This window comes from Cyrtonyx montezumae, unplaced genomic scaffold (genome assembly GCF_038088225.1).
Source record: "Cyrtonyx montezumae isolate F1298 unplaced genomic scaffold, pur_monq_1.0 scaffold_15, whole genome shotgun sequence".
NCBI lineage: Eukaryota > Metazoa > Chordata > Aves > Galliformes > Odontophoridae > Cyrtonyx > Cyrtonyx montezumae.
Genome location: NW_027071881.1, coordinates 3760507 through 3774717, shown reverse-complemented (window position 1 = coordinate 3774717; position 14211 = coordinate 3760507). Strand labels below are relative to the sequence as shown.

The 14211-nt window shown below is 52.6% G+C and overlaps 1 protein-coding gene across 3 annotated transcripts; it reads right to left on the bottom strand.

Annotated features, from left to right (window-relative positions):
• Positions 1–5514: 5514 nt before the first annotated feature.
• Positions 5515–13158, bottom strand: P2RX1 (purinergic receptor P2X 1). 3 transcript variants are annotated; one of them, XM_065731718.1, is made up of 13 exons: positions 12856–13158; positions 10784–10931; positions 10326–10397; positions 10012–10081; positions 9584–9680; positions 9270–9350; positions 8010–8151; positions 7512–7642; positions 7256–7346; positions 6882–6947; positions 6369–6461; positions 6034–6081; positions 5854–5923 (listed from the first exon to the last, which is right to left on the bottom strand). In XM_065731718.1, the coding sequence occupies exons 1-12, from the start codon at positions 12990–12992 to the stop codon at positions 6037–6039; spliced, it is 1173 nt and encodes a 390-aa protein (XP_065587790.1). In that variant the 5' UTR covers positions 12993–13158; the 3' UTR covers positions 5854–5923; positions 6034–6036. The 3 variants fall into 3 exon arrangements, with proteins under 3 accessions (XP_065587788.1, XP_065587790.1, XP_065587789.1); XM_065731716.1 differs by lacking the exon at positions 6034–6081 and having other exon boundaries at positions 5515–5923; XM_065731717.1 differs by lacking the exons at positions 5854–5923; positions 6034–6081 and adding an exon at positions 6090–6188.
• Positions 13159–14211: the final 1053 nt, after the last annotated feature.

The window sequence follows — 14211 nt, the reverse complement described above, 5'->3', positions numbered from 1 at the left end:
TTTGAAATCGGCACAGCCGGAGCTGCAGTGGCTGATTGAGGTACAGGGCGGGTTTTCGGGAGGTTCCTGTCTCTCGGGAACCGAGTGAGAGCGGCCAGTCCCTACGGCTGTTCTCGAGAGGTTAACGAGGCGTTAACGAGGCGTAGGCGGTGCCAGGGTTTCAGCGCCCTCACCCCTCAGCTGAACAGGGCTCAGGGAGGGCAGCGAAGTGTCACTGCCCACTGTTTGTTTGTGTTCATATATTTATTCATTTATTTATTTATTTAAATTATTATTATTATTTATTTATTTTTAAGTTATTACAATTCATATCTATGTATATGTATTATAAACTATTATTTATTTATTTATTTCCTTTCAATTTTCATTTATTTGTTTTTATTCTTTTTGTGCCATGGTCTCTACTAGACAGAGGGCTTGCCTTAAAAAGGCTGTGGCGACCCAGACAGAAGGTCTGCCTAGAAGCGTGGCTACGCAGGTCTCTGGTTGCAAGGACCTCTCCTGTGCGAGGTGTGAGCAGGTGGAAGATCTGCTTAGCACGGTGGTTGAACTGAAAGAGGAGGTTGAGAGACTGAGGGCCATCAGGGACTGTGAGCGGGAGATGACTGGTGGAGGAGCTCCCTAGAGCGCCAGAGAGAAAGGCACCGGGGAGATCCCCCGCAGTTGGTGGTGGACTCCCTGACCTGTCCCCGTAGGGCAGAAGGGGGATATCTGAGGGATAGGGAGGGCTGGCAGAGAGTCCCTGCTCAGTACCGTGGGCGATCTCCCCCTCTGCCTCCCCAGTGTCCCCAGATCCCCCTAAGCAATAGATTTGCAGCACTGGATGTTGAAGAGGTGATAAGGGGTGAAGTGCAGGAAGATTCCCGCAGGAGGTCACCAATGGCAAGGCAGTCACCTCCGTGCATTGAGACTGCTGCTACTAAGAAAGAAAGGAAGGTGATCGTAGTGGGTGGCTCCCTTCTAAAGGGAACTGAGGGCCCCATCTGCAGACCAGACCCAAACCGCAGGTAAGTGTGCTGTCTCCCTGGGGCTCGGATCAGGGACATTGCTAGAAGACTCCCGGATTTGATACGCCCCACTGACTACTACCCGTTACTTGTAGTTCAGGCAGACTGCAATGAAATATCTCAGAGAAGCCTGCGAACTATGAAAAGAGATTTCAGGGGATTAGGGCGATTAGTTCAAGGGGTGGGAGCACAAGTGGTGTTTGCTTCCATACCTTCTGGGGCGGTGAAGGACACAGAATGGGCTAGGAAAACACAGGTGATGAATAATTGGCTGAGAGGTTGGTGTAGAGACAGACACTTTGGGTTTTTTGACCACGGGGCAGTTTACTCGGCTCCTGGCCTGTTATCTGTTGATGGGATGCACTTATCTCAAAGGGGGAAACAAATCCTAGCACAGGAGCTAGCTGGACTCATTGAGAGAGCTTTAAACTAGCTGTGAGGGGGAAGGGGATAAAAAAGGGCTCACCAGTAAAGAGCCTAAGGAGGCTGTGCTGGAGAAAGGGGTGAGGCAGATATCTCAGCTGAAGTGCATCTATACCAATGCACGCAGCATGGGCAATAAACAAGAAGAGCTTGAAGCCATTGTGAGGCAGGCTAACTATGACCTTGTGGCTATTACAGAAACATGGTGGGACCTCTCCCATGACTGGAATACTGGGATTGATGGCTACAAGCTCTTCAGAAGGGATAGACAGGGAAGAAAGGGTAGTGGCATAGCTCTCTATATCAAAGAGTGTTTTGATGTTGAAGAGCTTGAGGTTGGAAATGATAAAGTAGAGTCCCTATGGATAAGGATCAGGGGGATAGTCTTTAGGAGTGACATCGTGGTGGGGGTCTGTTATAGACCACCTAGTCAGGATGAAGAAATAGACGAGGTGTTCTATAAACAACTCGTGGATGTTGCACGATGGCCAGCACTCGTTCTCATGGGGGACTTCAACTTCCCTGACATACGCTGGAAATATAATACTGCGCAGAGGAAGCAGTCCTTGAGATTTCTAGAATGTGTGGATGATTGCTTCCTGACACAGCTGGTGCAAGAGCCTACCAGGGGAGATGCCTTGCTAGACCTACTTTTCACTAACAGGGAAGGACTAGTAGGAGATGTGAAGGTTGGAGATTGTCTTAGCCAGAGTGACCATGAAATGGTGGAGTTTGCTATTCTGGATGACGTCAAGAGGGTGACTAGCAAAACTGCTACCTTGGACTTCCAGAGGGCAGACTTTGACCTGTTCAGGGTGCTTGTTGCAAGGGTCCCTTGGGACTTGCTCCTGAGGGGTAAAGGGGTCCAGGAAGCCTGGATGCTCCTCAAGATGGAAATCTTAAAGGCATAGGAGCAGGCTGTCCCGGAGTCCCGTAAGTCAAGCCGGAGGAGAAAAAGACCAGTGTGGATAAACCGGGAACTTTTGTTGAGACTCCGAGAGAAAAAGAGAGTCTATGTCCTCTGGAAGATGGGTCAGGCTACTTGGGGTGACTACAGAGAACTGGCCAAGATCTGCAGGCAGAAAATTAGAAATGCTAAAGCCCAGCTTGAACTTAGACTGGCTATTGCTGTAAAGGAGAACAGGAAACCCTTTTACAAATATATTAACAGCAGGAGAAAAACTAAGGAAAATTTCTCTCCTTTACTCGACGAGGCAGGGAATGTAACCACAGATGATAAGGAAAAGGCTGAGGTTCTCAATGCCTTCTTCACATCTGTCTTTAATAGACAGAACAGTTGTCCACAGGGTACTTGCCCTGACCTGGAAGTCCAGGACGGGGCGCATAATGCACCCCCTGTGATCCAAGCAGAGACGGTCAGAGATCTCCTCCATCTGAACTGCCACAAGTCCATGGGGCCAGATGGGATCCACCCAAGGGTGCTGAGGGAGCTGGCAGAGGTGATTGCCGAGCCACTTTCTGCCATCTATCAGCATTCCTGGTTATCTGGAGAGGTCCCACAAGATTGGAGGCTTGCCGATGTGACTCCCATCTACAAGAAAGGCCGTAAGGAAGACCCAGGGAACTACAGGCCTGTCAGCCTGACCTCGGTATTAGGGAAAGTTATGGAGCAGATGATCTTGAGGGAGATCACACGACACGTGCATGGCAATAAAGGGATCAGACCCAGCCAGCATGGGTTCACCAAGGGCAGGTCGTGCTTGTCCAACCTCATCTCCTTCTGTGACTGGGTGACCAGACAGGTAGATGAGGGAAAGGCTGTTGATGTAGTCTACCTGGACTTCAGCAAGGCCTTCGACACGGTCTCTCACAGTATTCTCCTGAGGAAACTGGCAGCCCGTGGCGTGGACAGGTTCACTCTTCTCTGGGTGGAGAACTGGCTGGAGGGCCGTGCCCAGAGGGTAGTGGTTAATGGAGTTAAGTCCAGCTGGCGTCCTGTTATGAGTGGTGTCCCCCAAGGGTCAGTTTTGGGGCCCATCTTGTTTAATATCTTTATTGATGACCTAGACAAGGGAATTGAGTGTACCCTCAGTAAGTTTGCAGATGACACCAAGTTGGGAGGATGTGTCAAACTGCCTGAGGGTAGGGAGGCCCTGCAGAGGGATTTGGATAGGCTGAACTGCTGGGCTGAGCTCAATGGGATGAGGTTCAATAAGACCAAGTGCCGGGTGCTGCACTTTGGCCACAATAACCCCATGCAATGCTATAGGCTTGGGGCAGAATGGCTTGAAGAATGTAGAGAGGAAAAGGACCTGGGGGTGTTGGTTGATGCTCGGCTCAACATGAGCCGGCAGTGTGCCCAGGTGGCCAAGAAGGCCAACGGCATCCTGGCCTGTATTAGAAATAGTGTAGCCAGCAGGAGCAGGGAGGTGATCATCCCCCTGTACTCAGCTCTGGTACGGCCGCACCTCGAGTACTGTGTTCAGTTTTGGGCCCCTCACTACAAGAAGGACATTGAGGCCCTGGAGCGTGTTCAGAGAAGGGCAACAAAACTGGTGAGGGGCCTGGAGCACAAGTCTTATGAGGAGCGGCTGAGGGAGCTGGGATGGTTTAGTCTGGAGAAGAGGAGGCTCAGAGGAGACCTTATTGCACTCTACCACTTCCTGAAGGGGGGTTGTGGTGAGGAGGGGGTGGGCCTCTTCTCCCTGATCAATAATGACAGGACGAAAGGGAATGGCCACAAGTTGCGCCGGGGAAGATCTAGATTAGACCTGAGGAAACATTTTTTCTCTGAGAGAGTGGTCAGGCACTGGGATGGCCTGCCTAGGGAGGTGGGTGAGGCACCATCCCTAGCGCTGTTCAAAAAGTGTTTAGATGAGGTGCTAAGGGATTGGATTTAGTAGTTGGGTAGGGATAGTGATAGGAGGATGGTTGGACTAGATGATCTTGTAGGTCCTTTCCAACCTTATGAACCTATAAGGATTGTGTATCTTCAACTGCAGCTAGGGAGATGGAAATAAACCCCTCCTGTGATTCTTAAAACAGTTCTGAGACTATTAGGGATCTCAGCTCAGAGATTGTGAGTGGGATCGTTTACAAAGAGCATTTTCCTGATTTCCTATTCTGTGTTCAATAATTCCAAGGTAAGATTTGAGGTTTTACATTGCAAGTGGCTTGACAGATTAAGGGGTCAGAAACAATCTCCTGCTCCACTTGTAGTGCTGCCTGCAGGCTGATCGTGTCTGAGTGGGTGCAGAGGTTAACCTGAGCACTCCTGCTTTGCTGCCTCTGTCTTTGGCAGCTGAATGTTGCCAGGCAGAGCTGAGCTGCGGTCTGCCAGTCCCCTCTACTGGCTGCGGCATGCTGAGAACTGTGCTGCGGTGCGCGTTGTGTGATGCCAGCATGGAGGATTAACACCTCTGAGCTCAGCCTCATTTCTGCCCCACCACTACAAGCACCTGGCATTTCTCTTACAGGGCAGCAACAGTATGAAAAGGAAGGGAAGGAGAGGAGAGGAGAGGATAAAGAAAAGGAACCAATTGGGTAATCTTAAACAAAACTTTGAAGCCGAAGCATTCTTCTCAGAGCAGATAAGCTCCCTGCTGGGAGTGTACTGCTAGATGTTAAGTTTGCCGAGCTTGTGGACAAATTTCATGGCCATTGTGTTCCATAGGAACCACTGCACCTGCTCACCATCCTGCCATATCACAGACATGGGTTCAGCATCCCTACAGCTTCTGCTGCACCCTGGGTTGCTGGCAGATCCTGATGTACAGACAGGGGCTGTTCAGGGTGATTCTGCAGCTGGGTGCAAGGAGCGAGAAGGGCAGCAGCAGCAGCAGGGCTGGCACAGGGCAGCAGCTCCAGATGGCTCCCTGCCAGCCGGCCTGTCTGCGACGGAAACCCCAGTGAGAAGGCTGATAACAACCCATGCTCATGGCCAGAAACCCAGTGGCCCCTCATGGGAGGGCAGAGCCCAGGGGAGTCCACACTGAGTCCATAGTGGAGGCTCCATGCTCTAACCCGCTCTGCCCTCACAAACTCCCTGGTTCCAAGAAGCACTGCACACTCTGTGCCCTGCCTAGGGCAAGCATGGGCACTGCGAAAGGATGTAGTAGAAAAACTAAAGGTTTATTTATCTTTTTTAATAAAATACATTCTTACAAAATAACTCTTTCTGTCCCATGCTGAGGGACTGAGTGTGGTTCTCGCTGGCTCTCCTTCCACCCCCTCTCCTCAGTCTGGATCTGCACAACACTACAGGAGCTTGGGGTGCAGGATACCCCGGCACAGGTGCACACCCCACACAAGGCTGGTGGAGGTCCTGTGGGTGCCTTAGTGAGTGCAGGTCCCCAGTGGTCTGTGCAGGTGCCATGCACCCCAGCATCACAGCAAGCTCTGTGCACAGCATTCCTGCGAGCTGAAATTGGACGCTGCTCCTGCTGCCTTGAGGCTGGTGATGGGGATGATGACTGTGTTTTGGAAGAGGAAGAAGAGGAGGAAGAGGGTGCAGGTCTGTCAAAGTGTGGATTCTGGAGAGAAAGGGGCATGGTGGTTTTGGATGTCCTGTCCCCACAGCTGTTTCCCTTCCCAGGGCTACCCCTGAGACCTGTCACCCCCAACCTGGGGAAACCCCACTCACCTCTCACTGTGTGTTGTCTATCTCCTTCCCCTTCTTATGTGACTTCGACTAGGGGTTAAACAAGAGAAAACGGTGATGCTTTTACAGAATTCCCCCCAGGGGAACTCCTAACCCCTGACAAGTGAGATGAATTTGAGGGGATCTGTTTTCACATCCTATGAAAAGACATGGAACATTTCATGCTCATGGAGATGTTCTGAGAAAGTGATTTTGGAACGTCATTTTCAAGAAGATACAGGGGCTCTGGGTTCCCACCTCTCAGAACAGTGCCTGGGTGCTCCTGAATGCACACACCCTCACTCACCCACCCAAGGGAGGGACATGCTGGTACTCACAGGCTCCTGTTCCGCGTACTTGAACTTCTTCTGCTTGTAGTAGTCCCGTCCTTGGAGAAAATGCAGCAGGAGCAGGTCACAGAGAACAGAGGCCTTGAAGCAAATTGTAGGCAGGGTTGGGGTTGCCCTCCAGCTCACCATGACCCCTATGCTTCTAACATGTCCCAGTTTGCCCTATGAACTGGGATCACTTCTGCTTCTAGGTGCTGAAGAGCACACAGCCTCCAAAAGCCAGTTTAGAATATTTAGGACAGAAGTGTGCTGGATCTGGTACTGGGCAATTTAAGCTGTCAGAATTGATGTGCTTCCCATTTAGGTACATGCAGCACACACACCCTTAGGATCATGTGGAAGTTTTTGTGTGTTGCATCAGGATCCCAGGAAGCTCTGTAGGATGGCACCCCCACAGCAGGAACGGGGGCATGGGGTCACCTCCTTCTCCTGTGCCCAACCCCTGGGTGCCACAGCTATGTGATATCAAGTGATATGAAGGTTGGAAACATCCAAACTTACCACTCCAAAAATACCAATCCCAGAGCCAATTGTGGTCATGGTGGGGATGATGTCGAATTTGCCTGCCTGCATAAAATGAGACAGATGTGGTGGTGTGTGACAAGGGGCTCACAATGAGGAAAGGCTGTGACAGCTCTGGGTAGGGCTCAGCTAAACAACCTGGCATCAATTCCCACTGCAGAGTTCACCACTGCTCAGAGGAACAAAAGCTGGGTAAGGACTGTCTTTAAGCATACTGGTCAGACAAAAGAACATGGTCGGTTTGGGTTTAGGCACACAAATTGAAATTATTTTGCTTCCTATATTTGTAACTAAATGAAGAAGGGACACCCTTTAAATACTGCCAGTGGGAGCATCACAAAGAGAGCCCTTACCTTGCCATTCACCAGGATGTCGAATCGGATCCCGAACACCTTGTACAGCGTCCTCTTTTCCATCCCATTTTCTCTGTAGTATTTGCCATATCTGTCCCATTAGAAGGGGTGTGTGAATGGTTTGCTTGGTTGTCTACAACCCCCTGAATCCCCACGTCACTGGGACATGTGGCAGGGTCTTCTGCCATCCATTGGGTGTTGTGGGATCCCCAGAACCATCACCTCCAGCTTCTGCTTGTAGGATGAGTGCCCTCACCTGAAGTTGAAGCCTGGTGAAACGTTACTGTCATCATTGTACAGGCCGTGGAACTGGTAAACGGGTTTGCAGTACCGGACAGGCCAGTCGAGGTCACAGTTCCAGTCGATGGTGATGCCCACCACACCGCCCTGCAGCCGACACAGCGGTCACTGGGGCTGCACTTATGACCACTCCATACCTTCCTGTTCCTGATCATTGTGTGAAGCCCAAGGAATAATTCAGTGGTTGGCAACTGCCCACGGCAGGAACAGCCTGTCCTTTCCTGATTTCACCCTTGAGCTTTGCCTCTGGTTTAACCTCACTGCATCAAAGCATTACATTAAATGGCTTACATTTAGATTTAAATTAGAAAAAGGCTACATACAAAGAGATTCATTGTATGTTAGGGATTTAATTCAGGCACTGCTGTGCAGCCCTGGGGAAAGCACATCCCTTGTCCAGCAACTAATATCCTCTCCCCATGGCTGCAGGAGCCAGCAGCAGAATCTTCCTTACCTTCACAGCCAGCATGCTGAAATTTTGACCTGATTCCTTCACGACATATCCCAGGTCAAACACAGGGCACAAGGGGTCAGTGACTTTGTGGTATGTGCACTTCTTCAGGTACTGTGTGGTGACACTCTCCACTAAGTTGCGTCTGGGAATGACAGAAGAGCAAAAAGGAGTCAGAAGGTCTGAATCGTTTTGATGGTGATGGAGTTCCAGAGGTGCCTGTTCCCACACACTGCTCCAGCTCATAGATAACATCCCACAGCATCCATAGCAATTCTTTGCCATCTCCTCTAGAGGGGATAAGGAGACCAGACGATGCCTTGCATGCCACTCAGCTCTGCCCTTCCTGCCCAGAACAGCCTTTCCATGACGCCTCCTGATCCAGCTGGATCAGGAGGCGTCATGCTTTGGTCAGCCTCATCCCATCTCATTCTGCTCAGCACTTAATTAGCAGCAGTGATCAAAGACAGGAAGTCCCCTCATAACCCCAGCTGACTGTGGCTGCTCTTGCCTCCCAGAATCTGCTGTCCCCTGCTATGCCTCGTTCACACAGCCCCGGTCACTGCCCTTGCAGAGCAGGGACATGACCGGCTTAGCGAGGAATTTGCCATGCTCAGCACAAATACCTTCTCCTACTTTACTCCAAATCAGATATGTGATTAGCAGCATCACAAATCCCTTTACATGTGTCCTGGTGTGTGTCCGACCCCACATCCTGTTGCTGTGCATTTCTGGGGCAGCAATCTCATCCTGACTGCTCACACTGCACTTCCACATGCAATGTTTTACTGCTTTCTTATGGGGAAAAATAGGGGGAAGGGAAGGGAAGGGAAGGGAAGGGAAGGGAAGGGAAGGGAAGGGAAGGGAAGGGAAGGGAAGGGAAGGGAAGGGAAGGGAAGGGAAGGGAAGGGAAGGGAAGGGAAGGGAAGGGAAGGGAAGGGAAGGGAAGGGAAGGGAAGGGAAGGGAAGGGAAGGGAAGGGAAGGGAAGGGAAGGGAAGGGAAGGGAAGGGAAGGGAAGGGAAGGGAAGGGAAGGAAGGGAGAAGGATTAACTTCAATAGCTCCCTTTTCTGCTGCCACCAGCTAAGCTGAGATGGGTGTGAAAGGGAAATGTTCATCTTCATCAGTTCATCTAGATGTATGTGGCAGTCAGACCATCCTAAACTGGATGGTGGGAGATGCCATCCTCTACTCAGGCAGCTGCAAAAGTGTCTTCTACCCAGGGCCGTGGCCAAGCAGAACTCCTCCCCCAGATCAGCCTTACCGGGACACCTTGAACTTGGGGAAGGTAATGCTGTTCTTGATGAACATGGTGAACTTCTCCGCTTCTGACAACAGGGCAGGGCTGAAAAACACAAGTGTGGGCACATGTCCACAGCAAGGGGGAAAGGGACTCTGTGTGTGCTGGAAGGTGCTTCACGGTGGTCCATGGAGATGGGAGATGGAGCTCATGGCAGAGCATGATGTTGCTGTGAGGGCAGAGAGAACAGAGCGGGGCCACAGGGCCATGTGCAGAGCCCAAGATTGCTCTGCTGACCCCAGCAAGGTGGGAAATAGGGCAGCAGCATCTCTGCTTACTTGGGGACGTGGTAGTCAACTTCAACAGGGCACCAGCCGAAGATTTCGCAGGTCTTCACTGAAGTGTTGAAATTAACACATTTGCCTGTCATGATTCCTGTGGGATAGAGATGTCTGCTCGCATCCCTGAACACTGGGGAACCAGCTTAATGCTGGGATTTATGGGGTCTGGCTGGAGTTCCAGCTCTGCCAGAGACGTCCAAAGCATGACATACTCAGTTCTTTGGTGCCTCTTTATAAAAACAGCAATTATTTGTGACCAATCAGATGCTGGAAAGCTATCAGTTTGGGGAAAACATCCAATTTCCTTGACTAGTTTTGTTAGGAAGAGTTTTTGCAGCTCAACCATCATTTGGAAGAGGACAGTTGGACCTGCCCCAGTGGGACCCCCTCCCGGGATGCTGCACCACAGCACCAGGTGACCGTACCTTGTCCCTGGCGGCTGTATGTCCCCTTACTGCAGTCGTTGTCCTGGCTGCAGAGACCAGCATCTGGCAGCTGTTTGGAGAAAGGCACTGAGCATTGTGTCCCAGCCTCACACCCGTGCTTTCTGTCTGTTTGTCCCATCCTGGGGACAGAACACGTTCATACACCTCTTCCCAGCCAGTCCCAAAGTAAGCAGGGCAAAGAGGAGGAAAATTTTATTTTCATCTCCTCACTGTCAAAATTACTTCCCCAGTGCCACTGCCACAACCACCCCATTACAAAAGCTGTGACCAACGAAGGAAGACAGCATGTTTACCTCAGGGCAGGTTCCTTGTTTCTGTCCAGGGGTGATAATGAAGTTGGTCATCACCACAAAAGAACTGTCCCCCTGTAGAGACACAGCCAAGGAGCTGATGAGTGGCATGGTGTTTTTTGTGGTTCCCCTACAGAGAAGCCTGTCCTGGTGGAGCAGGGGACACCAAAACCATCAGGGTCTGGCTGGGCAGGAGGCTTCTTCCTCCTCAAACATTGTTCTCCTTGGGGTGCTGTGGTGCCACAAGCCGCAGGGATAGCACAGGACCCTTTCTTCCAAAAGTGCTTGTCTGGAGGTATTATAGGAGCTTTGATCCTTGGTTAGATGGCATCAAGCATGCCCCATCAACACAGGGGGTTGTTGTGGCAGCCTCCTGCTTTGCACCATGGAAAGCCCACATGGTGCGTGGGGAAATTCCTGGTAGGGGTGACAGCAGCTGTCAGCCTCTCCTGCCCCCTTACCTGGGGTGGGAAGACATAATCCACCACGTCCCAGATGTGTGGACCCAAGCTGCTCTCGTTGGTCAGCGTCAGGCCCTTGAGCTTCACTGACACGGAGCTGATGATGCTGTCCTGTGTCTGGTAGCCCTTCTCATAGAGGAAAACCCACCTGTGTGGGGAAAGGCAACTGGGTGAGGATGGCAGTGTGGGCACACAATGCAGCCTGGGACAGGACAGGATGGGGGACATGATGTGGGATGAGGGCAGATGCCATAGGCACAGGTACCATCAGCAGGGAGGATATTCCCCAAATTTCCTCTTGCTCTCCCACTCTGTGCTCAAGGCATATGCTATACCTTCAGGATCTGACCCTTGCCTCAGGCTCATTTAATTTGGGATGTGGGATGCATGTCATAGCTGTGGGCACACGAAGGCATGTGGAGCAGGATCCATCTGTATTTGGGATTAAAGTTTATGATGATTTTGCACCAAAGGCTGCAGGATGCCTGCATCTCCTGGTTGGAGGCTGAGGCCAGCTCCTGGCACTTTTTAACCCAGGGCATAAACAAGCTGCCACTGGATTCTCTCTGACTCGGGGAGACTATAAACACGGGCAGGCGACCATTCTGGGTAGCGTTCCCGGCACTAAAAAAGGAGCGCTCTGGTTTTCGTCCCCGCCTGGAGCTATGCCCTGTGGCAGCCGGCCCTTCTGGGGACATCATGGGGATGATGCTTTCCAGTGTGCCCTGAGACAAGGGAGCAGCACCCAAGGATGGAAGCAGAAATCCACACATGGCTGAAGAACTCACCATTTTCACCCCAAACTATATTGGGTTGTACAGTTTATACTGAAAAGGCATCTTTTCCTAGCTGTGGGCTGGGAGCTGGGCAGCGCTGTTTGCCTCCACCCTGCATGCACACACAGTGCCTCCTTGGGCAGGGAGAAGAGCCATCAAGCATGGAACTGCAGGAGGTGCCAGACCTTCCTCCGTGCCCACATCCCCACTGATGGCATTACAGCAGCCAACATCCTCCTCTGTCCCTGGGCATCACTTCCCCAGGCGTTGGTATTTTGTTCTCTCCCTGCTGCCCGGCCCTCTTTTAGCTGTGTTACTTAAGCTGCAGTTCCTTAGGCAATCCTGCGGCAGGCAACTGCCTCTATGTGTTCACCACTTGCCTGCAGTTTGAGCTGAGGTCCTGGTGAGCTGAGCCAGGCAGGAGCATCCACCCCACGAAGGACAGCCTTGAGGTGCTCCTCCCAAATTCCAGGGACAGTGGGGAGAGACCACAATGGGCACTGCTGCTCCCGGGCACTCTGGGTTTGCTCTGAGTTCCATGTCCAACAAATACTCACTTTTCCCCAGTTCTTACTCTACTTTTCCCATGTACCAATCCCCCCCATCTCTACAAACCTCTCACGGGATCCTTCCTGGCCGCAGGTGCTGCTCTCCAGCCCATTAGTGCACGGCAGTGATTCTTGCATCATTCCCAACTCTCGTGCCCCATAACACAGCACCTTGTGCTGGCAGATCCCCATTGCAGGAAGGATCCTGATGGCTGGAGCCAGCCCTGAGCAGCCTTACCAACCCCAGGGCACCCGAGAATATGTGTCCTCACTTTGTTCCAGCCCACCTGCCCCTTCTGTGCCCTGTTTTTAAGCTGCCCTTGGAGCTGCCTTCTACAAGCAAAGGAAAACAAGGCCCTGGAGTGTGGCCCCCAGCAGCCAGGGAGGGCACAGGGAAATTTATGATCCTGTCTGCAGCCGCCTGGGGCTCACAAATCACCGTGCTGGCCCCAGCTGCTTCTCATTTCATATGAAGGAAAATAAAAATAACAACAACAGATTCTCAGGCCGGCAGCCAGCAGCTAGAGAGGAGCAGAGGGCGGCTCAGCGAGCGCCGGGCTGGGCAGGGCTCGTGGCTCTGCACCGCTGGGATGGGAAGGATGTGGGGAGCAGCCCCACAGCACGGGGCGACCACGATACAGGGATGCACTGCCGTCACCATTAACCCCCCCCCATGTTGGGATATGGGGGTGATGGGAACCTCCTTCCTCTCTCCGTTCCTTTTTCTCGTTTAGGAAAGCAAGCTCACCCTATGATGTACGCCAGGACGATGAGCTGGATCAGCCGGAAGGTCAGTCCCACCTTCTTGTTCCGCACCAGCACCATGCGGGGGGTGTCATACTCGAAGAGGAACGAGGACACCTTGTCCATGCATCGCTGCCCCATGGCCACGCTGGGGCTGTGCTGCTGGCCCCAATGCCTGCTACTGCCACGCGGCTTGGGCTATGCCTGCCGTCACTCCTCTGTTTGCAGAAGGATTAAAAAAAATAAATAGAATGATAAGGATAAAAAAAAAGTGCTATCAGTGGTGCTGTGTGCTCAGCTGGGCTGCCGGGCTTCCTCCTCTGCACAGAGACGGGTTTTCCTCTTCCTATAAGTGCTGGGCTGGGTGCAGCGGTGCCCTACATGGTGTGGGGGTGGGACGGGTGCTGGAGCCCTCCCTGGGGCCGGGGGGGCTCAGGGGCAGTGGGTAGCAGAGGCACCCCAGAGTTTGGTGCTGGTGGTCCATGGGGTGGATTTGGGCTGTGGGTCTCCCTGTCCCTAACCTATATCCCACTCCACATCCCAAAAGCCACCTCTGTCCCAGTGTCACCGTGCTAGACAGGGCCACAGGAGCCCCAGCCCAGTACTGGGCACTTAGCCACGGGACCCCAGCCTGGCTCCCTTCCACAGCTCGGCTGCCCCGCTGGGGCTTGGCTGCTCCCCAGCGCTTGCACAGGCTGAGTCGGGCACTGTGAGGCATCTCCAGCATTTCCTGAGAGGCACAGCTGGGAGCAGGGCTGGCGGGATGCAGGCAGGGATGCTGCAGGCGGGGGGGGGGGCACTATGAGCAGGGGCTGGATCCCCATGTGCTGGGAGAAATTCAGGGCCTGACGCTCCTGCGATAGACAAAGCACAGAAGTGGTGGCTGCAGGACCCCACACCTGCACTGCATCCCCGTGGCCATTCCCTGGAGTGGGGTTCCTTTGCTGGGGAGTAGCTGGGGGAGATTTGGGGGTGTAGTCTCTCCAGAGCTTCCCAGCAAGGGCAGCACTCCCTGCCGTGTCCCCACCAGCACAGGGGACAGCTCCCAGGCAGAGCTCAGGGGCACGAAGGTGGGAACGTGGCTCTGCTCTGTCTCTATGTTGGAGAACCACTTTTGAAAACAGAGAAGTTTCTCCTGATGGGCTGAATCTTGTTAGCATCACCTATTGTCCTTTGCTTGGCACTGAGCTGCTGTTGGCTCAGCATGCTGCCACCCCACAAAGCGAGCAGAACAAATCCATGAACACTGTGGGAAATGGGGAGCATGGGAGAAACTCAAAGCCTCAAAGCCAGAGGCCCAGGATCAGATGCTCGGTGGCATGATTGCGTCCTGACCCCAAGCGACGTGAGAGCTGCCATG